The sequence below is a fragment of the Schistocerca cancellata genome, chromosome 7, assembly GCF_023864275.1.
Source record: "Schistocerca cancellata isolate TAMUIC-IGC-003103 chromosome 7, iqSchCanc2.1, whole genome shotgun sequence".
Taxonomy (NCBI): Eukaryota; Metazoa; Arthropoda; class Insecta; order Orthoptera; family Acrididae; genus Schistocerca; species Schistocerca cancellata.
This window is the reverse complement of record NC_064632.1, coordinates 443,510,378-443,534,832: the sequence shown is the minus strand read 5'-3', so window position 1 is coordinate 443,534,832 and position 24,455 is coordinate 443,510,378. Positions and strand designations below refer to the sequence as shown.

The window sequence follows — 24,455 nt, the reverse complement described above, 5'->3', positions numbered from 1 at the left end:
GAGGTCCTATATGGTTTTCAAGAGAATATTCCTGCAGAACTGTGGGCAAATTCAGGTAACGATGATGGCGGTGGATAGGGATCATGCATTCTTCTCTAAAGCAGACGACAAAGGCTCAATAATACTGAGATCTGATGACTGTAGTTGCCACGGGAGGTGCGAACATTCATCTTCGTACTCACAAAAACAGTGCTGGCCGACATGCTCTGTGTGAAAGGGCGTCATGTCGTCTTGGATCACAGCGTCACCACTGGAGAACAGACACTGTACCATAGGATGGACCTGATCAGCCGAAATGGTCACATAATCCTTATCAGTAACTCGACCTTGCGGAGTAACCAGGGGGCCCATGGAATATCACGATATGGCCGCACAAATCATCTCTGTGCTGCCGCCATCTTTCACTCTTAGGACGTAAACGTGGCGAGAAGTTGCCAACAGTGTTAAACAAAGGCTCATCCGAACAAACGACTTTCTCCATAGTACAGGTTTTATGACTTCAGCACCACTATTTCGTGTTACGGGCATGTACATCACTGAAGAACGGCTTCAGAATTCCAGCTCGCCCTGCAGTTATCTGCTTATGGAGCTTCCTTCGTGTTGTTTCTCGAGTGTGAGTTTCAGTTTTGCAGTAACTTTTGCAGCTGTCGTCCTCTTATTTTTTTGTCACAATCCTCGTGAACGACCGTGCGTTACGAAGACTCAATACATACTTTCATTCGCGTTGTGTGTCCGCCTCCGTAGCGTAGCGGGAGGATTACCGCCTACCACGCAGGGGGCCCGTGTTCGATTCCCGGCAGGAGACTGGGTTTTGTGTGTCTTTCATCATCATTGACTCGCCGCTGTGGCGTCACCTAAGAAGGACTTGCAATACGGCGGCCGAACTCTCGCGAATGGGGCCTCCCGGCCGACAATGCCATACGATCATTTCCATTTCATTCGCGTTGTGACATCGTGGATGATGCTCTTCCGCTTTCACGGTGCGCAATATAAATCTTCGACATGGTGCCTGTTGAAACACCAAACACTTGGAATACCTTGGTTATGGAAGCCCCACCATTGGAACCCCAACAGAGTGCCAGGTTCGATTCCTATTAATTCTGACATAATGCACTTACAACTCCACAAGACATCGCTTTGACCACGAATTGACACTTGTAACGTATCGAGGACATTGCACAGGTGGCGTTCGTATTCAGATACAACAGCACAACCTGCAGGCTGGACTATTATCCGCTGTTGTGTTTCAAGCAAGCATTTCTCACTGTTTTTCCATATTTGTACTCGCTTCGGCGGTACATAAACTAAAATTGGAACGATACAGAGAAGATTAGCATGGCCCCTGCGCAAGGATGAGACGCAGAATCGTGAAGCGTTCCATATTTTTTTTAAAGTGGCAATTGACCCTAAATAACGAAAAGTGTGAGGTCATCCACATGAGTGCTAAAAGGAATTCGTTAAACGTCGGCTACACGATAGATCAGTCTATTCTAAAAGCCGCAAATTCAACTAAATACCTAGGTATTACAATTACGAACAAATTAAATTGGAAAAAACACATAGAAAATTTTTTGGGGAAGGCTAACCAAAGGCTGCGTTTTATTGGCAGGACACTTAGAAAATGTAACAGACCTACTAAGCAGACTGCCTACACTATGCTTGTCCGTCCTCTTTTAGAATTCTGCTGCGCGGTGTGGGATCCTTACCAGGTAGGACTGACGGAGTACATCGAAAAAGTTCAAAGAAAGGCAGTACGTTTTGTATTATCGTGAAATGTGGGAGACAGTGTCACAGAAATGATTCAGGATTTGGGCCGGAAATCATTAAAAGAAAGGCGTTTTTCGTTGCGACGGAATCTTCTCACGAAATTCTGATCACCAACTTTCTCCTCTGAATGCGAAAATATTTTGTTGACACCGACCTACATAGCTGGCGCTCGGTTCCAGACTGTAGCGCCTAGAACCGCACGGCCACTCCGGCCGGCAGTTAAATGCAAATACCATCATTGACACAATGACCGTACCATTTGTATCTTACAAAATGTGCTGGAACTGACGGCCATCAACCTCAATGCAAGCAGGACATCAGCGAACAAGATTCTGGCACACCCTCACAAATACCCATGGTGTGTTTCGAATCACATCACAGGCAGCTACAAGTCAGGCAATTCCTTGTTTCCTTGCAGGAAATCAATAATGTATATTTAAATAAACAGCACAGTACATGTAAGCTTGACGCATGTTTGTTTAAATGAGCTAGAAAACAGTAATGCTAGACAAAACTGTAGACAAGTTTACTTCCATACCTCCTTAAACTTGCTTCTCCCACCCCAGGTTCCGTCCCACAAAATGTACAGTGGCTCGTACGCCATGTCCTGTTACTTTCTCGTACGCTCTTACCGAAACATCCCGTATACGATGCCGCAAGCTACGTTCAAATAACCTGTTTTATTTATTTAATCGTATGGTGATTTTATACAATAACAGTTGATATAAGGCAGATGATTTTATACAATATACGTATGATATTAGACAAGATTAAACCTTAAGGTCCGTGTTTTTCAACCAGTTAATTAAACTGGGTATGAGAGTGAACAAGTCATCGGGAATTCCAGCGTATGAATGAAGCGGGCAGCGTTGGACTAAAGGTTCAATTGTCTGCTCTTCTTGATTACATTCACACATTGGTAAACTGATGCAGCTCAATTTGTACCTGAAGTACCTACAACAACCATGTCCAGTCCATAACCTGTTGAGGCGGCACCAAAGGTTCCTCGGTAGGTCAAAACCTTTTGGCGTCTTTGTGGGATCAAGGTGATGGGCTCTTGTTCCCAATGTTTTTGTTGACCATTCATGCTTCCAGCTTTCATTTAGATCAAAACCATCCGCAGTAAGTTGCCCTCCAGTAACACTTGCTGGTCTTCTTGATCGCAATCGTTGCTGTGGTGGATGACAGAATTCCTGGTACAGTGGTACAGAAGGTGATGCAGAGATTTTCTTGGCCTCCCTCAGTAGAGCTTGTTTCGGCCTTAAGTGGGGTGGAGGGATGTGACTCAGTACAGACTGCGTTGTCCCCACTCGAGGTTGTAACGACCAGATATAAATACGCTCAGGTTTTTATGTTTACATAGCATGTACACACACGACACGATAAGGTATATATAGCTGCTGTCTCCCTTTTCATGTATGCACATAATCCGAGATAACCAATATACCAGCGTAAAAAGCCATACGTAGGTAGCGTCCTGGCTTTGAGGCAGTGGGTAGTGAACGTATCGGCATTAGCTACTAATTTCCTCCTACGTGCCATGTAATCCTTGCTGTTGACATATCTCCCAATATTTCGCAGAGCAACTACTCATGTTATCGCAGCTCCAATCTGAAAGTAGTACGAAAGCAGAGAGAAACATCAAATTTCAATTTCATTTACGTAAAATAAAGCTGTTCTTGTGATTATTACAGACAGCAATAAGTATGTGTGTATGTAACAATGCTCACACTGCCCATAAGTTTCAGTGACTTGAAAGCAAGCTTGAAATGTAATTAAAAAAGAAACAGGATGATGAGGCTTTCGCATGTAGTTCACTGCTGTTAGTATGTTCTAAGTACTAGGAGCTAATTCAGATATTATCTTGATGCAAAAGAGTAATTTGCTGTCACAAATACATGATGATAATAACACCAATTTACTTATAGTTCTAGAATCTATGGGAGATGTCAAGAACCTAATGAAATTACAACATAGTGTAATGTAGTGAATACCTTCATATGTTAGGAGATGTGTTTCATCTAGCATAATTGCCTAAGTAACTGTTTTCTTCATATTATGAACGAGTTCTTTGGGAAAAATAAATGAGTGATGCAGTCAGAATGCTAACATAAACCAATTTACATACTCTATAAAAATTCAAAATAAATCTTTTTATTTAGTTGGTAACAATACATAAAAACAACATGAAATATTAACAAATACCATCTATCAAGCGTTATTTGAAACAACCGTCTATTTTTGCTTATTGAACTTTATAGGACTGAATCTCTTTTAATACTATGGGGCAGAATAGTCAAGGAGTTTTTTGAGTATCCATATTGCTTAGGACAAACGTAATATACTATTTGCACAATATTTAGCGATATGTTCAGCATTCTGTAACTATTGTAATTCTTGTTAAAGATGTTATTCAAGAAATTGTTTATTGAAGATGAAATTTAACACCATTTAGGTTCACCGCTAAAAGAACGTCACTTTCTCTGTACATTGAAAAAGATGACATTTTCTCCAAATATGAGAAATTGAGGGATTTGTTTGGTCGGTGGGTTTTAAATTTTTTGACCTATGTGTTCCATAACGGTAAATACGAATATTTATCCCAATTTTCAAACGTTTTTTAATCACAAGATACTCTAATGTATTAAGTAATGACGGAAGTTTAGCTTAAATGAAGTTTGAGATTTATTGAATAAATTATAATGCAAATCATACATTATGTACATAAGTATCACAAAACGCTCTTTGGAAAATAATGGTCGATCTTTTTCGAAACGGTTTATACTGTGCGCTGTGTATCCATTATTTTCCAACTAGCTGAAAACGATTAGCTGTTACATATCTATGTGCAAGTCCCGCTGCAAACTTCATAATGCATCGCCTTAAACAATGCCCTTTTCGAATAGAAATCACGGATTGCACATACGAATGTCTCAGAGATATTTGCTGCTTGAGCCACTGTAAGTGATATTCACGATATGACTCTATGACACACGTGAGCTTTCGCCGCAAAACCCCTTTATAAGGGTATGGTTAACGGTTCCAAAATTTCTGTTTCTACATTTTTATTCCGTGATTTATTACCCTAGAATATTCTTAAGGAAACGTGGAGAATATATATGGCGCCCAAGTTTATTGTCATGGATAATCACTGCTGCTCTATGTGTATAAACGCGGACACAACCTTATAAAGTGGCTGTGAGGAACAATACTTTTCGTAATATAATGCGTGTGACAATTCTGCATCTTTACATCCGGAATTAAGAGCTATTTTAGAGCTTTCATTTTTTAAAATCAGAATTGACGATACAGTTTAAAAAGCATCAGCTTTTTGCTGCAAGGAGAATAAATCTTTCGAAACTCTCGTTATCTTGAAAACAGCTAAAGACCGCCAAAGTGCATTAATATCGAAGAAAGATTGTGTAACTTCATTGTTTAAGCTGGGTTTCTCCAAAAGAATTTTTTCTCACGCTTGACCGTTATATACTAAAATGAATGTTAAAGTTTCCTCGAAATGTTGCGGTTAAGTTCGGAATGTCAAGTGTTTTTCTTCGCCCATCTATTCGTCGAGCACAGCCTGTGGACGCCAACCGCAGCTCTTTTATCACCTCGCCTCGGAGCGTGGTGGCATCTGTCGGGGACGCGGGGAACGAACGACTGCTGTTTGCCGAAGTAGCCGCTCAGGTGGCGCGCAGTTGGATTTCTTAGTTGTCTCGCCATCGTCTCTTCACAGGGTCGTCTCCGGTGGATTGACGAACGTCGGCAAAGACGTGGCGTGGTTTGCGCTATTAACCATCTGCTCTGCTAGCTGCTGCCTCCTCTTCTCTCGTTTCTTTTGTTTGCGATCCTACAAGAAGTAAACAGATCAAGGGACTTTATTTACAAAAGCTGTGGTTTTTAGTGATAGAAAAAAAAAACAAAAATCACGTTGCAATTAAGTGACTTCTGTCCACTTAGTAAAATAGAACTGAAATTATTTTATGTAAGCTATCAAAGGTAGAAATTCCAGGTTTTTCTAACTTAGCTACATTATTGTTTCTTACTTCAGACCTACCATTTGAAATATCACCAAGAAAATAAATGCATCATTATCAATTCCCATAGACAAACGACAACAAAACCAAGTCAGTAAAATACGTTTAATATTACAATATCATTGTCGAATTTACAGATAACAGTTAACATCTAATACAAAACTTTTTGGGTGCACATACTGAAGAGAATTTAAACCGAAGGGAAAAGCATAGTTTAAAACTTCTTAAAAATACTATTTCTTTCCCTATTGCCCTTTGCTTTGGCCGCGCAGGGTAGCCTAGCGGTCTGAAGCGTCTTACGGTCCGCGCGGCTTCCCCCGTCGAAGGTTCGAGTCCTCCCTCGGGCATGGGTGTTTTTCGTTCTTAGCGTTATGTTAGTCTAAGTTAGATTAAGTAGTGTGTACGCTTAGGGACCGATGACCTCAGCAGTTTGATCCCATACGACCTTATCACAAATTTCCAATTTTGCTCTGGTTTTGCAGGCAAACAATTAGTAAAGTAATCTATTTTACTGCTTTTTATTAAATAATGTTGTGAAAAATTGTTTTCTAGGCATCTTGTTTATAGTGTAAATGTATAGTACCGATCTATGATCAGTATGAAGACAGTTAACGAGTTATATATTTTAATTATAGTAGCACACTACCCATTTGGCGCCGGACGCGGTGGTCTAGCGGTTCAGGCGCTCAGTCCGGAACCGCGCGACTGCTACGGTCGCAGGTTCGAATCCTGCCTCGGGGCTGGATGTGTGTGATGTCCTTAGGTTAGTTAGGTTTAAGTAGTTCTAAGTTCTAGGGGACTGATGACCACAGATGTTAAGTCCCGTAGTGCTCAGAACCATTTGAACCATTTTTTGAACTACCCATTTGGTCTGGAGAAATTTGCGGTATATTATCCATCACACGTATAGCGATATCTGCAAATATTATTAAAAGTGACTTAAACTGTGAAAGAGGTGGTCATGTAGTTGCAAATCAACTTTCATAACTTACATAGCGATATAAAGTACAAAGCTAAGTTTCGAAACAAGGTGTGACAGTTTCTTCCACGCAACAACTGATTTTACAGGTCAGTTTTTATCTCAAAATTTGTAGCTTCTGTTGTGCTAAGGAGTTAGGGACTTACTTCTGTAATTGAACTCAATATTAATAAAAGCTTCTCGGGCTTCCAGCCGCGTCAAGTGGTTTAAAATCCACGAGCTTTCGGTCGGGTACTCCTCGGCCATTGTCAAGTGGTGACTGTCTTCCGGTTGCTGCTGCCGTCCTTATATAGCCGCGCTGCCTTCCGTGACGTCACTGATACCCGCTCTGGCACCATATATGGTAATGTTTGCGTTGTGCGACCACCGCGCCCGCTTCAACCTTCCGATGACCGAGTCCCATGCTGTACTTAGCTGCTGGCCGCCGTCTTTATTGAGCGTGTTGTCACAAATTTTTATTTCGATCGCTTCTTTTATTACGCTGTCCCAAAAACTGTTAGTCTATGTGATAATAGATGTCTCATCGAATGCAATACGATGACCGTTTTCTAATGAATGCTCTGCTACCGCTGATTTCCCTGGGTACCGTAGACGAAAACATCTCTCGTGTTCTGCACAGCGCTGCTCAATGGTACGCACAGTCTGTCCGATATAGAACTGTCCACATACACGTGGCGTTCGGAGGCCTACGTTGTCTTTCACAGGCATCAAGAATTGTCGAGTTTTTGCTGGAGCCCTGAAGACCGACTCGATTTTATGCATCTTTAGGAGCCGGCTTATCTTTCTTGTTATTGAGTCACAGAACGGCAAGAACGCAAACTTCTTCGAGTCCTTCGGAGTCTTCCTGCTTACGTATTTTCGGAAAGATAGCTTGCGAAATCTGGCGGTTGTTGTAGCCGTTTTCCTTAAATACTTTCCGTAAGTGGCTCAGTTCCTCCGGCAAGTTTTCAGAATCTGTTTCTGCTCGATGCACTAAGGTCCTAAGAACAGAACGTTTCTGCGACGGATGGTGATAGCTGTTAGCGTGCAGATATCGGTCTGTGTGGGTGGGTTTCCGGTAAAAGCTGTGGCTGAGACACCCATTTGCTTTGCGGCGGTCGAGGACATCAAGGAACGGCAAGGCACCATCTGTCTCTATCTCCACCGTGAACTTGAAGTTGTCATGGATTTTGTTGATGTGGTCCAAGAATTCTCCCAGCTTTTCACGTCCATGAGACCAGACAACGAACGTGTCGTCGACGTAATGATAAAAGCAACTAGGGTTCTCATGATTGTGTCCAGGGCGATGTTTTCAAAGTACTCCATGACCAGATTGGCTACAACTGGGGCTACCTGTGGGGTAATGATTCCCACACATTCCACAGCCGGAAACTACAGTACGCAGTGCAGTGAGTAGTATGTGGTAGTTCTTGAGAATGTAACACGTTCAACAGTGCTGACATCCTCCCCCCCCTCCCCCTTCCCAGATGATTCAACACTTCCCAAAGAACATCGTGGGGCTGCAACGCCAATGCTCTGAGCCCCTTGAAGTGTCGTGCAACCGCAATCTTTGCTTTGGTACAGCGGCTGGAACCACTAAGGACTGTTAAAAACCATTCATAGAAACATGGATGGATCTGAAGCAGCAAAGGATGTTTCTTTCACAAGTCCTATTTTAGACACTCTGTGGCATGATCACAGGGGGTCCAGCGTTGATATGAGCGTGAATAAAACGGCAGAGAGTCCCTCTAAAGCGACTCCTTCATAAGCCGATCAGTCAGGCACCCCCCACCCTACCCCCACCACTCCCCTGTCGAGTGTGTCTGACTCGACACGCTAGCCTTCGTGTGTGTGATTTTATAGCAGTCAGGTCCACAGTTTGGATGCGTCGGTTCCTCCAGCGCACAACTACCTGCTAGCCCCAAATGCTACCTGCCATCCTTCCTTTGCAATGGTGGAAGCTGCCATGCTACTGGGCACAGGTGGGGTCCACCACACAACCACAATAGGTTCGTATGAGCAGTTGCCAGCGGGCTCGTGCGCATGCGCAAAGCTGAATTCGCGTATGAACAGTGCCTTCCTCCCGCTTCTGGCTACTTGAAGCGTGGCTGTTTGCTGTATGAGCAGTAGCAGCAAGTAGCCGGCGCGCCCAAGCTGTCAGTCTCGCGCATGCTCAGAGCAAACTGAGTTATAATGGGGGGGGGGGGGGGGGGGGGAATCCATACCCACGTGTATAAGTTTCGTATCTTCGTAATATTGCTGGTCTCTTCGTTTACAGCTCCCACGTCAAATGAAATCAAAACACATTTCTGTGGCCGGGAGCCATGAAGTGAATTAATATATATTCTCGTAACCATGCAGGACCAAAATAAATTAGTAGTTTCAATTTTCTGATTTTATATTATTTCCACGTTATTAGCAATCAACCATTAATGTCTTAATGAAGCTATTTCTGTCTGTTTTGTAGAGAAATTTGCTTCTATTATTTTTTTTCCGCTGAGGCAATTAGTTTATTTGAAACGAAGTGTTTCATTCCGCAATATTGGCTACTTTCAACTACGTTCAATTTCAAGTGCAAATTTTCATTTTCTGGGACGAATGACATTATACCATAATAAAGAACCAAACTTGAGAATACAGTACTGGACCTCCGGGAAAATTGGTATCACGAAAACCACATGAAAAGCTGAATATGAGGTACTTCAAAGTGCATCTGGACATAGAAATGTGCAATTAGAGCTGAATGAAGCATTTTAGCATGGTTTATGAAATTCCGATGCTGGCTGGAGTAGTCTCTGCTGTCCTGTTCCTCTTATGACACTGCAAGATCTCTTAATGCTATATATGCACGAACATACGTAAACATTTACTTGAAGCTGACTAAGTAGGCAAATTTGGTCAGTAGTTTTGAACTAAACATTTTGTTTCAAATATAATGACAGCTGTAGCAGAATTTTACAAATCTGCCTTCTGTGAAAGTGTTTTTCGATTACGAGGCACTTGTCTAGTACTTCCTCTAGGCCCGAAGTTATTTCTTAATTTGTGTTTACGTCTTGAATTTATAGAATGCCATTCTACGGTAAATTGTAGACTGGCAGCATACCGTGTTCTATCGTTTTAACTCCGCACATGGTTTCATATTTAATCCTAGAGTAGAATTTAAACTGTCAGTTCTACAGTTTCTTTGCCTCACAGACAACTTTGTTAATTTTTTGTACATTTGAAATAGTCACGAAATTTATTGTCCTTCATTCCGGTGTAAGCTACACAAGAAACTGTTTCTCATTTTCTTTTTTTGCGAGAAATTTGTATTCCATCCTACTAGTCTTTTGCAGTGCTGTGTAGATGTAAACCTGTTGGAAATGCTACGTAACAATTTTGCAGAGTATGAATTAAAACAAAAAACTGTCAAATTCACACCATTGCAAAACGTTATGGTACTTCGAGCTGTGGAGTCTAATTTTGAAATGATATTTTGCCAAGAACTGCTTCCTTATTTGCATCCTTTATCTTGGTGTGATACGATAAAACAATTGCTCTAAGTACAACTCTGTATGTCCTCTCAACAACATGCCGCAGGGCTGCACATGGTCACGTGATGCCCCACCACGCACGAAATTCCACCAGAAATGCGACGAAAAGCGTATGAGCAGAGCAAGCACCAAGCACGGGGCTGCCTACGTCATCGTAGCTGCGCATTCGCAGTACAGCCTGTTGTCTGGCGCTGTCTGGTAACTGCTCAAACGAACCTAATGTGTCCACCCAGAGTTAGACAGGTTGGGAAACTGCTCATTGGATTGGAAGGGTGAGGGGGGGGGGGAGGGGCGGCAGACTGGTGGGCCTGTGAATGGATGGCTTAAGAGAACCTAGTTTGGCAACACCTTCAGTGCTACCTGCGCACCTTTGTTGATCACTTTAAAAATGTGTCTCTAGAGAGACTTCCACACCCATTCAGCCGAGTGGCACTCCACTGCAGCTCTAGCATCTGCTAGCAGGCATGCGGGACCTAAAGGATGTTGAAGGCGTTGCCTGACCTCATCCCTGTTGACGAGATTGTCAGGGAGCCTTATCTCAATTGATGCTCTAATAATGCTCTCCCAAATAATGATCTGTCCTAACGGGATATGGGAGACCCACGTGATCTCGGCACTTCGCCCGAAGATGATGAGAGTGGCACTCACTGAAACATCACAGACTTTCAGTGAAGCCACTCAGATTGAATCTCAATAAGATTTCGTCAGCTGTATACCCTGAGAAACTGTGCTCTCTCATATTTCAACAGTTTGTGCATCGTATTCTCTGAGGCAGAACTTGGAGCCAGCCGACCATTTGGCTAAAACAGTATGGGAAAGTACCTAAAAACTTCACTCACGTTGGCTAGTATACCGCCCCACAATAGTTAATCCGCTGTTTTGATTCGATCTGGATGTGGCTCACCTCCCAGCCTCACAAGCTAGTGTGCTCGGCATAACATTACAGAGGTATGAAAATTATTAGACGCAAACAAAAAGTTTGATATTTTGTAGTTTCCCTCATTCTGGAATCATTCAGCCATGTGATATTGGCAGCTTCGCTCAAATGAATATATGAGGCAATCAAATTAAATGTTTCAAATGGCTCTAAGCACTACGGGACTAGTGGAGCGTCTCTGCCACATCACACACGCAAGAAAGCGAAACTTACCCCTAAAACGGCTTAAAGATACTTAAATCGGCTCCATGTCAGAAGTCAGTTTGGAGATGATAGCAAGGTATGAGAGCAAGGTATATAAATTTCATTAAAACCAATTAGGATTCTGTATGTGGAAATTTCTTGGAAAGGTAATTATTTAATTTGAACAAAAATATAGCGTAAAGGTATAAAAGGAAAACCTATGTTCTGTACTACTCATATCAGTATATAGCATCTGAAATCATGGGCTTATTGTGATTAAACTGTTCTTTCTTTTTAGGTCTGTTTTGCTCACGAGTCTCTGTCCTCCGTATGCGACGAAAGAACGGATGTAGAAGATTTTTTTTTTTTTGAGCTCTGGATTGCACACACCATAAAACATTCTACGTCGGATACGATGTTGTGTGCCATATCGACAGTGGGTACAGGTCGTTTTAGTATTGTGGAAGGCAGCGTGAATCAAATTGAGTACAGGGAGGTTCGGTTCAAATGGCTCTGAGCACTGTGGGACTTAACATCTGAGGTTATTAGTCCCCTAGAACTTAGAACTACTTAAACCTAACCAACCTAAGGATATCACACACACCCATGCCAGAGGCAGGATTCGAACCTGCAACAGTAGCGGTCGCTCCGGTTCCAGACTGAAGCGCCAAGAACCGCTCGGCCACACCGGCCGGCTGAAGTTCTGTAAACGAGGCTTTTACCTCAGAGGTTTTTACCTTGCCATCCACCCACATAGTTGTCACTGTTACAGTGCCCACTTTCGGGACTGGGTTGTGCATCGGCTCCGGTTCGCATTTGCCTACGGATTAACGACGAGGTTCGTGTGAGGGCAGCCTGTGTGTGGTATTTAGCGGGTTTACCACATCCCACTAGGTGAATACCGGGCTGGTACCCACGTACCGCTTCATGTATACTCTACAAAGACACTTTCTCACACTTGCACGCAGAATTTTCTTTAGACACAGACAGGTGAGGGTACACTCATTCCATGTAAGAGGGTGACTAGGGGACCACTGGTCTTAAATGTCTGCTGTCCTTAAACATATTATTAGCAGCTGTCATAAGACTAAGTCAGTTACACAGTTCTTAGCTTAAGACAATACGACGTTGGTCTTGGCCTGGGAACAGCACCGACATGACCCCTATACAGTATCTATGGGCAATCGTTAAGCGTAAATGAAGGAAAAGCACCATTGCAACGAAGTTGCAATGCATCAAGAAACTGATCCAAATAAGCTCCCATGGTGAAGGTATACAACTTCATCCGCACGAATTACACAAAACATGCCATACAATGTTGAGCTGCTGCCCCTAGCACACTATAGCGGAGAGATGAGGCAACCTATCCCGTATGGAAGACTGCTATTTGCGTGGATGAATATGAATATTGGCCTTTGATTGAAAGGGCATGAGAGACAATGAAAGGGCACCGAAGAATAAAATAAAAAAGATATTTACTTCACAATTCCTACAGAGTAACCAAGGCTGTGTTAAATGAAGGTAGTTTCCTAGTTTTCTGTATTAGGTCTCCATCAAACGACGGCAGGTTAGAAATATCTATTCAGGTTTGTAGCTATCGTTTCTGACTAGTAAGAGCTAAAATGTGTAAAGTTATCGATTTAAGATAGTTACATAAACGTACGAAGTAGCAATTAGTGAGATTATTTTAACATTCTCTAAGTTATTGACTTTTTTGGGGGGAGGGGTGGTTGGAGGAGGAGACCAGACAGCGAGGTCATCGGTCTCATCGGATTAGGGAGGGTCGGGGAAGGAAATCGGCCGTGTCCTTTAAAAGGAACCATCCCGGCATTTGCCTGGAGTGATTTAGGGAAGCCTAAATCAGAACGGCCGGATGCGGGATTGAACCGTCGTCCTCCCGAATACGAGTCCAGTGTGCTAACCACTGCACCATCTCGCTCGGCTATTGATTTTGGGTTCCTGTTTAATATTTCGCAGTACATAATCGGTGCGTTTTTTTGTCTTATTTTTTTCAATCTTTAATTTATTTTTGTATAGTATTATTTTGTCTCCTAACGCTTTCCTTTCCGCAGTTTAATAGTATTTTCCCTTCAACTAGCTTGGAGCTGAGTAATTCCTCTCTACAATTGTATCGCGTTTTCCCTTCAAATAGCTTGGAGTTGAATAATTCTAACCTCCGATATAACTAACCACTTCGTTTTCTTACTTCTTCCAACACCAGGGATCCAGAGCCCCTATGAACATTATTTCTATCTCTGAAGTCACTGTATATGCAACGCTGAAACAGATGTTTAACATCATTACCAAATACTAGCACAGCGTTGTCCTGAAATGGCGGCTTCAATGTGAGAACAATAGACAGTGAGTGGTCCAGTTATTTTTAGTAAGTCTATTCACACAAAACACTAACATACTATTCAATTGTTTAAATAATGCTCTTAAACACTTAAATGTGTTCATTTTAGGAAACATATAATTCTGAGTGTAGTATTCTTCACACATGCGTATGTGAGTAGGTATGCTTGAAACGGTTACCAATGTATTAAATTAAGAAATAAGTAAATAATGTGACGCAGCAGAACCAATAAATTTTGTTTATAACATTCATGGTACAATCACTTAGCCACTACGGCAACAGTTGGCATACGGACAGTTCATTCGAACGTCAACGTTGAGCGTGATAGTTCCTGATGTCATATTATGAAAAAATCAGGTTGGGGAGACTTTTAGAAAGCGTAGAGCAATATTTAGCGTAGACCAATCACGTGTAAGAACGCCACCTACGTCACATGACACCGCATCTCTTCAGTACAGAGTCGTGAGACTCCATACTGGTCTTCATTTGAAGCCCATATGCATTAATTGTACTATTTATTGTAATAAAATGACGGGAAACGTCATGTAGGTGGTTACAGATTTATTGTATCTTGCGTTTTATGAAAGTATGCCGTTTTAAGGCAACGATACGTTGAGAATCCACCAAAAACGCATTCTTCTAGGTACAGTTAGTCATAATTAAATGTCAGTTAATAACATGTTTACGACTGATGCTTTGAGGAGAGGGCAAGAAGCAAAGTGTGACAACAAATCATTCATGGTTGGTGTTGCGCAATGAGCAGTGACACAGAGTTGCAAGTAAGGGGGTACATGTTGCTAGTTCGTGTATGACTGGATTCAAATATATTTTTGCTAACTTTCACGTTCCATTGGGTTCTGACAGTTTCAATTAATTTAATATAAATAAACGTTCTATAATATTCGATGTTACGTAAACATAAGTGGACTCTTTCTGGGAAGTGAGTATGTTCGATAGGTTTTATCAACAAGACAGCTTTCACTAGTTGCAGTACGATATTTTGCTCTTTCTTGTTTCAAGGCTTCTGTTTGATATGTAACAATGCCATTAGGGTTTTCCTAAAAGGGGACAATGATGGTATAATATTTTTCTTATCTGGAGAACTATTGTAAACTGGTAACGCACTATTTGTTCAAAGTTCAAATGTGTGTGAAATCTTATGGGACTTAACTGCTAAGGTCATCAGTCCCTAAGCTTACACACTACTTAATCTAAATTATCCTAAGGACAAACACAGACACCCATGCCCGAGGGAGGACTCTAACCTCCGCCGGGACCAGCCGCACAGTCCATGACTGCAGCGCCCCTAACCGCTCGGCTAATCCCGCGCCGCACTATTTGCAATGGACCTTTATAAGACGATATCCTCCCAGAGCATACATGGTACTTTCCTTTTTGCCTTATAACATGTCCATACACTGAGGTGCAAAAGTGGTGGGATAACGATAATACACACATACAGCTGCCGGACAGAGCGAGGTGGCGCAGTGGTTAGCACACTGGATTCGCATTCGGGAGGACGGAGGTTCAAACCCGCGTCCAGACATCCTTATTTAGGTTTTCCGTCACTTCCCTAAATTGCTTCAGGCAAATGCCGGGATGGTTCCTTTGAAAGGGCACGGCCGACTTCCTTCTCCACCCATCCCTAATCTGACGGGACCGTGCCCTCTGCTGTTTGGTCCTCTCCCCCGAATCAACCAACCAACAGATGGCGGTAGTATCGCGTACACAAGGTATAAAAGGGCAGTGCATTGGTGGCGCTGTCATATGTACTCAGGTTATTCATGTGAAAATATTTTCGACGTGATTGTGGCTGCAAGACGGGAATAAACAGACTTTGAATGCGGAATGGTAGGTTGCAGGTAGAGATGTGAAACAGTCCATTTCGGAAATCGTTAAGGAAATCAATATTCCGAGATGCACAGTGTCAACAGGATGCGCCAAGAATATCAAATTACAGAAATTACCTCTCACTACAGACAATGAAATGGCCGACGGCCTTCACTTAACGGGTTTTGGGTAGAGTTGTCGGTGCTAACAGACAAACAACACTGCCTGAAATAATCGCAGAAATCAAAGTAGGACGTATGACGAACGTATCCGTTAAGACAGTGCGGCAAAATTTTGCATTACTGGGCTATGACAACAGACGTACGACAAGAGTGCCTTTGCTAAAGCACGACGTCGCCTGCAGCGCCTGTCCTCGTTCGTGACCATATCGGTTGGATCCTTGATAACTGGGAAACCATGGCCTGATCGGATGAGACCCGATTTCAGTTGGTAAAAGCTGATGGTAGGGTTACAGTGTGGCGATGACACCACGAAGCCATGGGCCCAGACTGTCAACAAGGCATTGTGCAGGCTGGTGGTGGCTCCATAATGGTGTGGGCTGTGTTTACGTAGACTGGACTGGATCCTCTGGTCCAACTGAGCCGATAATTCACTGGAAATGGTTATGTTCGGCTACTTGGAAACTATTTTTAGCCAGTCATCGACCTCGTGTTCCCAAACAACGGTGGAATTTTTATAGGTATCACCGGGCCGCAATTGTTCGCGATTACCTTGATCATTCTGGACAATTCGAGGGAATGATATGTCCATCCAGCACTCCCGACATGAATACCATCGCACAGCCATGCGACATAACGGAGATGTCATTTCGTGCACACATTCCTGTACAGACAATACTTTCGCAATTATGGACGGCCTTAGAGGCAGCATGGCTCAACATTTCTGCTGGGGTCTTCCTAAGACTTGTTGAGTCCATGCCACGTTTAGTTGCTGTACTACGCTGGGCAAAATAAGGTCCGACACTATGTTAGGAGGTATTCCACGACTTTTGTCATCTCAGCGCATGTATTGAAGTTTTTTTTATGTTTATTACATGCAAAACAACATGACTAGTATGTGGTCAAAGGTGGAAATGTGCATATCAGTAGAGCTAACATAGAAATTTTATGTCTGCCCATTTCGTAAACACTGCGATTTGCGAGTCATATATAGTCGACAACTGGCGCTGGAGCGCAATCAGTTCGCACATACAAGCTGAACCATTAGTACCGTCTAAGTTTGCCGCATCGTTTCGAGAGGGTGCGTTTCTGGATGAGGTATCGAATATATTGCTTCCCCCTACTTATACCTCCCGAGGAGATCGCGAATGTAAAATTAGAGACATTCGAGAGCGCACGGAGGCTTTCCGACAGTCGTTCTTCCCGCGAACCATACGCGACTGGAACAGAAAAGGGAGGTAATGACAGTGGCATGTAAAGTGCCCTCCGCCACACACCGTTGGGTGGCTTGCGGAGTATAAATGTAGATGTAGAGGTAGATCGTTTCTGAACGTGCAACAGCACGATGGACTCCACATGGTCGACGTTGCCGTTCGAAATCGCGGTCCGTGTGCCGACGGCTTTACTCTGTAAGTGGACTCACCTGCAGGTATGCGCGCAGGTACTTGCAGGGGAAGATGATGCAGCGGCCGCCCGGCTCCTCGCCGTCTATGAAGACGCCCCTCACCAGCACCGAGTTGCCGCAGCCCAGCAGCATCAGCAGCAGCAGCGGCAGCGTCGCGCACACCCAGCACCCCAGCTCCGGGTACTCTGCCACATCACACGCGCACACACGCCGCTACACGTTATGCTCATTGGATGTAAAATGGTCTTTCATTAAGGGCAATACTTTTAGAAACTGGGATTCCCGGTTTCTACTATACAGGGTGGTCCACTGATCGTGACCGGGCCAAATATCTCACTAAATAAGCGTCAAACGAGAAAATTACAAAGAACAAAACTGGTCTAGCTTGATGGGGGAAACCAGATGGCGCAATGTTTGGCCCGCTAGATGGCGCTGCCATAGGTCAAATGGATATCATCTGCGTTTTTTTAAAATAGGAACCCCATTTTTTTATTACACATTCGTGTAGTACGTAAAGAAATATGAATGTTTCAGTTGGACGACTTTTTTACTTTGTGATAAATGGCGCTGTAATAGTCAGAAACGTATAAGTACGTGGTATCACGTAACATATCGCCAGTGCGGATGGTATTTACTTCGTGATACATTACCCGTGTTAAAATGGACCGTTTACCAATTGCGGAAAAGGTCGATATCGTGTTGATGTATGGCTATTGTGATCAAAATGCCCAACGTACTTGAGCTATGTATGCTGCCCGGTATCCTGGACGATATCATCCAACTGTCCGGATCGTTCGTCTGATAGTTACGTTATTTAAGGAAACAGGAAGTGTTCAGCCACGTGTGAAACGTCAACCACGACCTGCAACAAATGATGATGCCCAAGCAGGTGTTTTAACTGCTATCGCGGCTAATCCGCACATCAGTAGCAGACAAATTGCGCGAGAATCGGGAATCTCAAAAACGTCGGTGTTGAGAATGCTACATCAACACCGATTGCACCTGTACCATATTTCTATGCACCAGGAATTGCATGGCGACGACTTTGAACGTCGTGTACAGTTCTACCACTGGGCACGAGAGAAATTACGAGACGGTGACAAATTTTTTGCACTCGTTCTATATAGCGACGAAGCGTCATTCACCAACAGCGGTAACGTAAACCGGCATAGTATTCACTATTGGGCAACGGAAAATCCACGATGGCTGCGACAAGTGGAACATTAGCGACCTTGGCGGGTTAATTTATGGTGCGGCATTATGGGACGAAGGATAATTGGCCCCCATTTTATCGATCGGGATCTAAATGGTGCAATGTATGCTGATTTCGTACGTAATGTTCTACCGATGTTACTACAAGATGTTTCACTGCATGACAGAGTGGCGATGTACTTCCAACATGATGGATGTCCGGCACATAGCTCGCGTGCGGTTGAAGCGGTATTGAATAGCATATTTCATGACAGGTGGATTAGTCGTCGAAGCACCATACCATGGCCGGCACGTTCACCGGATCTGACGTCCCCGGATTTGTTTCTGTGGGGAAAGTTGAAGGATATTTGCTATCGTGATCCACCGACAACGCCTGACAATATGCGTCACCGCATTGTCAATGCATGTGCGAACGTTACGGTAGGTGAACTAGTTGCTGTTGAGAAGAATGTCGTTGCACGTATTGCCATTGAGGTTGCCGGACATGATTTTGAGCATTTATTGCATTAATGTGGTATTTACAGGTAGTCACACTGTAACAGCATGCTTTCTCAGATATGATAAGGTCACAAAGGACCATGTATCACATTGGAACAACCGAAATAAAATATTCTAACGTACCTACGTTCTGTATTTTAATTTAAAAAACCTACCTGTTACCAACTGTTCGTCCAAAATTGTGACCCATATGTTTGTGTCTATTATAGCGCCATCTATCACAAAGCGAAAAAAGTGGTCCAACTAAAACATTCATAGTTCTTTACGTACTACAAGAATATGTAATAAAAATGGGGTTCCTATTTAAAAAGAAAAACGCAGTTGATATCCGTTTGACCTATGGCAACGCCATCTAGCTACCCAACCATAGCGCCATCTGGTTTCCCCCTTCAAGCTAGACAAGTTTCGTTCTTTGCAGTTTTTTCGTTTGACGCTTATTTCGTGAGATATTTGGCCCGGTCACGATCAATGGACCACCCTGTACACTGACGGGAAAAAATCGCAGCACAACAAAAGAAAAAAAGAAATTTAATGTAAAGTAATTGAATTTCTGGAATACATTTGTCTAAGCAGCACATTTAAGTGATTAACATTGAAGGATGACAGGTTAATGTAACTACGAGGTAAGCCATTACAAATGTGAAATGTTGGTACATTAATAACAGGTGTAACCGCCAGAATTTTGAATGCAAGCATGGAAACGTACATGTATTGTGTTGGTGTGTTGGAGAGGTGCTAGACGTCAGTTTGTGGTATGGAGTTCCATGCTTCCTCGGTTAATAAAATAACGGTTCATGTTGTTTCTGGATGACGCTGGAATTGCCACCCGGTGATTTCCCATACGTGCTCGATTAGAGACAGATATGGTGATCGAGCAGATCAAGGCAACATGTCGACCATGTAGAGCGTTTCTAGAATGAGATTTTCACTCTGCAGCGGAGTGTGCGCTGATATGAAACTTTCTGGAAGATTAAAACTGTGTGCCGGACCGAGACTCCAAATCGGGACCTTTGCCTTTTAAGGGAAAGTTGGTGATCTAAGCTACCCAAGCACGACTCACAATCCATCCTCACAGCTTCAATTATGCCAGTACCTCGTCTCCTACTTTCTAAACTTCACAGAAGCTCTTCTGCGTGAGTCGTGCTTCGGTAGCTCAGATGGTAGAGCACTTGCCCGCGAAAGGCAAAGGTCCCCAGTTCGAGTCTTGGCCCGGCACACATTTTTAATCTGCCAGAAAGTTTCATATCAGCGCACACTCCGCTGCAGAGTAAAAATATCATTCTGGAAACATCTCCCAGGCTGTGGCTGAGCCATGTCTCCGCAATATCCTTTCTTCGAGGAGTGCTAGTTCTGCAAGGTTCGCAGAAGAGCTGTGAAGTTTGGAAACTAGGAGACGAGGTACTGTCAGAATTGAAGCTACGAGGACCGGTCGTGAGTCGTTCTTAGGTAGCTCAGATGGTAGAGCACTTGCCCCCGAAAGGCAAAGGTTCCGAGTTCGAGTCTCGGTCCGGCACATAGTTTTAATCTGCCAGAAAGTTTCATGTTTCAGTGTAGAGCGTGTTGGGTTACAACAGCGGTATGTGGTCGAGCGTCACCCGCTGGAAAACATTTCCTGGATTTCTGTTCGTGAATGGCAGCACAACAGGTCGAATCACTAGTCTGACGTACAAATTTGCAGTCAGGGTGCGTGTCATAGCCACGAGAATGCTTCTGTTGATCATAACTCTGGTGTAATTTCAGTATGTCTAGCACGCAGACAAGTTGGTTGAAGGGCACTGAACTCTCTTCCTCCTAACCAACACACGGTCATCAGTGGCACCGAGGTAGAACCAGGTTTCATCAGAAAACACAACAGACCTCCACCATGCTCTCCGATAAACTCTCGCTTGGCACCACTTAAGTCGCAAATGGCAACGGTTTGAGGTTAGCGGAATGCACGCTAGAGAGCGTCTAGCTCGGAGCTGTCCTTAAAGTAACCTAACTGTATCAGTTCTCTGTGTCACTGTAGTGCCAACTGATGCTCAAAATGCTGCTGCAGATGCAGTACTATGCGACAGGGCCATAAGCCGAACATGATGGTCTTTCCTCTCGGTAATGCCACGTTGTCGTCTGAAGCCTGGCCTTCTTGCGATCGTACATTCTGGTGACATGCGTTGCCAGGAACCATGTACAGTGGCCAATTCCTACCAAGTCTTTCTGTAATATCGCAGAAGCAACATCCAGCTTCTTGTAGCCCTATTAAACGACCTCGTTGAAAGTCAGTGAGTTATAGATAATGGCTTCATTGTCACCTTAATGACATTCTAGACTAATATCAACTCACCACGCCCAGTCTCAAAGGTAAATAATGCTCACGATCGTTACAGCGCGTACTTAAAGCAAACCTGATTTGCATCTTCATAGCGAATCTAGTAGCTATGGGCGCGAAATTGGGTACATCGTCTTTGAGATGTAGAACCACGCCTAAAAATTCTCGTTTAGGTCACACAACTACACTCCTGGACATGGAAAAAAGAACACATTGACACCGGTGTGTCAGACCCACCATACTTGCTCCGGACACTGCGAGAGGGCTGTACAAGCAATGATCACACGCACGGGACAGCGGACACACCAGGAACCGCGGTGTTGGCCGTCGAATGGCGCTAGCTGCGCAGCATTTGTGCACCGCCGCCGTCAGTGTCAGCCAGTTTGCCGTGGCATACGGAGCTCCATCGCTGTCTTTAACACTGGTAGCATGCCGCGACAGCGTGGACGTGAACCGTACGTGCAGTTGACGGACTTTGAGCGAGGGCGTATAGTGGGCATGCGGGAGGCCGGGTGGACGTACCGCCGAATTGCTCAACACGTGGGCGTGAGGCCTCCACAGTACATCGATTTTGTCGCCAGTGGTCGGCGGAAGGTGCACGTGCCCGTCGATCTGGGACCGGACCGCAGTGACGCACGGATGCACGCCAAGACCGTAGGATCCTACGCAGTGCCGTAGGGGACCGCACCGCCACTTCCCAGCAAATTAGGGACACTGTTGCTCCTGGGGTATCGGCGAGGACCATTCGCAACCGTCTCCATGAAGCTGGGCTACGGTCCCGCACACCGTTAGGCCGTCTTCCGCTCACGCCCCAACATCGTGCAGCCCGCCTCCAGTGGTGTCGCGACAGGCGTGAATGGAGGGACGAATGGAGACGTGTCGTCTTCAGCGATGAGAGTCGCTTCTGCCTTGGTGCCAATGATGGTCGTATGCGTGTTTGGCGCCGTGCAGGTGAGCGCCACAATCAGGACTGCATACGACCGAGGCACACAGGGCCAACACCCGGCATCATGGTGTGGGGAGCGATCTCCTACACTGGCCGTACACCACTGGTGATCGTCGAGGGGACACTGAATAGTGCACGGTACATCCAAACCGTCATCGAACCCATCGTTCTACCATTCCTAGACCGGCAAGGGAACTTGCTGTTCCAACAGGACAATGCACGTCCGCATGTATCCCGTGCCACCCAACGTGCTCTAGAAGGGGTAAGTCAACTACCCTGGCCAGCAAGATCTCCGGATCTGTCCCCCATTGAGCATGTTTGGGACTGGATGAAGCGTCGTCTCACGCGGTCTGCACGTCCAGCACGAACGCTGGTCCAACTGAGGCGCCAGGTGGAAATGGCATGGCAAGCCGTTCCACAGGACTACATCCAGCATCTCTACGATCGTCTCCATGGGAGAATAGCAGCCTGCATTGCTGCGAAAGGTGGATATACACTGTACTAGTGCCGACATTGTGCATGCTCTGTTGCCTGTGTCTATGTGCCTGTGGTTCTGTCAGTGTGATCATGTGATGTATCTGACCCCAGGAATGTGTCAATAAAGTTTCCCCTTCCTGGGACAATGAATTCACGGTGTTCCTATTTCAATTTCCAGGAGTGTACTTACTGCTGTTACGAATTTTGTACGTCAGTGTATTTTGTTGTGCGCTAACTGGTGTGAAAATATACACTACAGGTCGCAGTTTCATCATGCAGCGACTTACATGAATATTCAGAAGTCATTAAAAAAATTTTATTATCGTGTCAGGTGGTTTGTGGGTCCTCATCGTTTGTTCTCCAGAGAACTGGGTAGCCATCACCGTTTCTCTGTTCAGGTTATACGCTGCACTGTGACAAAGTCTGAGCGGGATTTCACTCTACACGACCACAAGACACCAAGAATACTACGTAAAGCGCGAAGTGAAGACACATCGCAGTAGTAGTAGCCATATTTGAAAGAGACGAATTTGTCAGATTCAAGCCGGCCGGAGTGGCCGCGCGGTTAAAGGTGCTACAGTCTGGAACCGCACGACCGCTACGGTCGCAGGTTCAAATCCTGCCTCGGGCATGGATGTGTGTGATGTCCTTAGGTTAGTTAGGTTTAAGTAGTTCTAAGTTCTAGGGGACTTATGACCACAGCAGTTGAGTCCCATAGTGCTCAGAGCCATTTTTTTCAAATACTTCGATGCTCTTCTGTCTGAACCATTTTTTTGTCAGATTCAAGAGAATCTCAACGGTTGTATATGAGGCATCAACTTGATGAATCTTATGAAAAGACTTGGACCTGCATCCATACAAAGTTGTATTGACTTAGTAGTTGAAGCCAAATGGTCACGAGTGCGCCGTGAGTTCGCTGACTGGGCCGTTACCAGCTGGAAACTGATCCTGATTTCAGTGGAATAATCATCTTCTCAGACGAGGTATATTTTTATCTTAGTGGCTTGGTCAACACGTCATTGGAGCAGAAGAATCAATGAGGTGCCACTGCTTTCAGGAAACCTCCCTGTAGGATGCAGTTTATGGGGTGGCGGCCTCATTGGACCCTATTTCTTTCGAGATGACGAGAGAAGAACCGTTATTGTCAATAGCAACCGGTACAGATCCATGTTACGCGAATTTCTGTGGTCAGAGGTCGAGACCATAGATATTGAAAACATGTGGTTCTAGCAGGACGGCGCTAAGTGGCATACAGCTGATGCTACGCTCAGTTTGCTGAGGAAGAACATTGGCTACCGGATCGTCTCAAGAAATGGATCTGTGAATTGGGCGCCACGGTCGTGTGATTTAACACCAATGGATTTTCTTCTTTGTGGCTGCATCAAAGCACAGGTCTGTGCTAACAAGCCACAAGCTTTGAAACATTTGGAGGCGAACATTCGTCCGGCTGCCACAGTCATAACGCCACTACTGTTGCGCAGAATGATCGACAATTGGAGCCATCGTGTCATCGTGTGCCTCATTGTGTTCAACGCCGTGGTGGGTATTTCAACGATATTTTGTTCGGAACATAACTGCATTGTCTAAGCTTCAAAACAAAGCACAGTTTACTTTGATACGTTGCGTGGTTTATTTTTTTCCAAATTTGAAAAAGTATCAGTCTTAATGAAACACTCTTTACGAGGACTGTCGCTCCATTCACATTGCCAAAACCCTGCCGTAGAATACGGGACTCAAGGTGACTCGCCTTGCTAAGGAGAACCGGTGGAGGTATCAAAATACTCATCTGCCTCGGAGCCCCGTTTGTTCACGTATACTGCACGAGGACACTT

General features: G+C 44.3%; 1 protein-coding gene and 1 non-coding gene across 2 annotated transcripts in view; one reads left to right on the top strand and one right to left on the bottom strand.

Annotated features, from left to right (window-relative positions):
• Positions 1–1,280: 1,280 nt before the first annotated feature.
• LOC126093495 (U6 spliceosomal RNA) lies at positions 1,281–1,387 on the top strand. Its single transcript, XR_007521644.1, has one exon. It is a non-coding gene; the product is annotated as a U6 spliceosomal RNA (small nuclear RNA).
• A 2,547-nt stretch (positions 1,388–3,934) lies between these two features.
• The window catches only part of LOC126092820 (uncharacterized), a gene marked incomplete at its 5' end in the record, with an annotated part of 410,598 nt that continues 390,077 nt past the window's right edge, over positions 3,935–24,455 (bottom strand). The window contains 2 exons of the mRNA XM_049908549.1: positions 3,935–5,614; positions 17,201–17,367. Of these exons, the coding sequence (XP_049764506.1) occupies positions 5,495–5,614; positions 17,201–17,367 (287 nt within the window). The remainder of the gene's footprint in view (positions 5,615–17,200; positions 17,368–24,455) is intronic.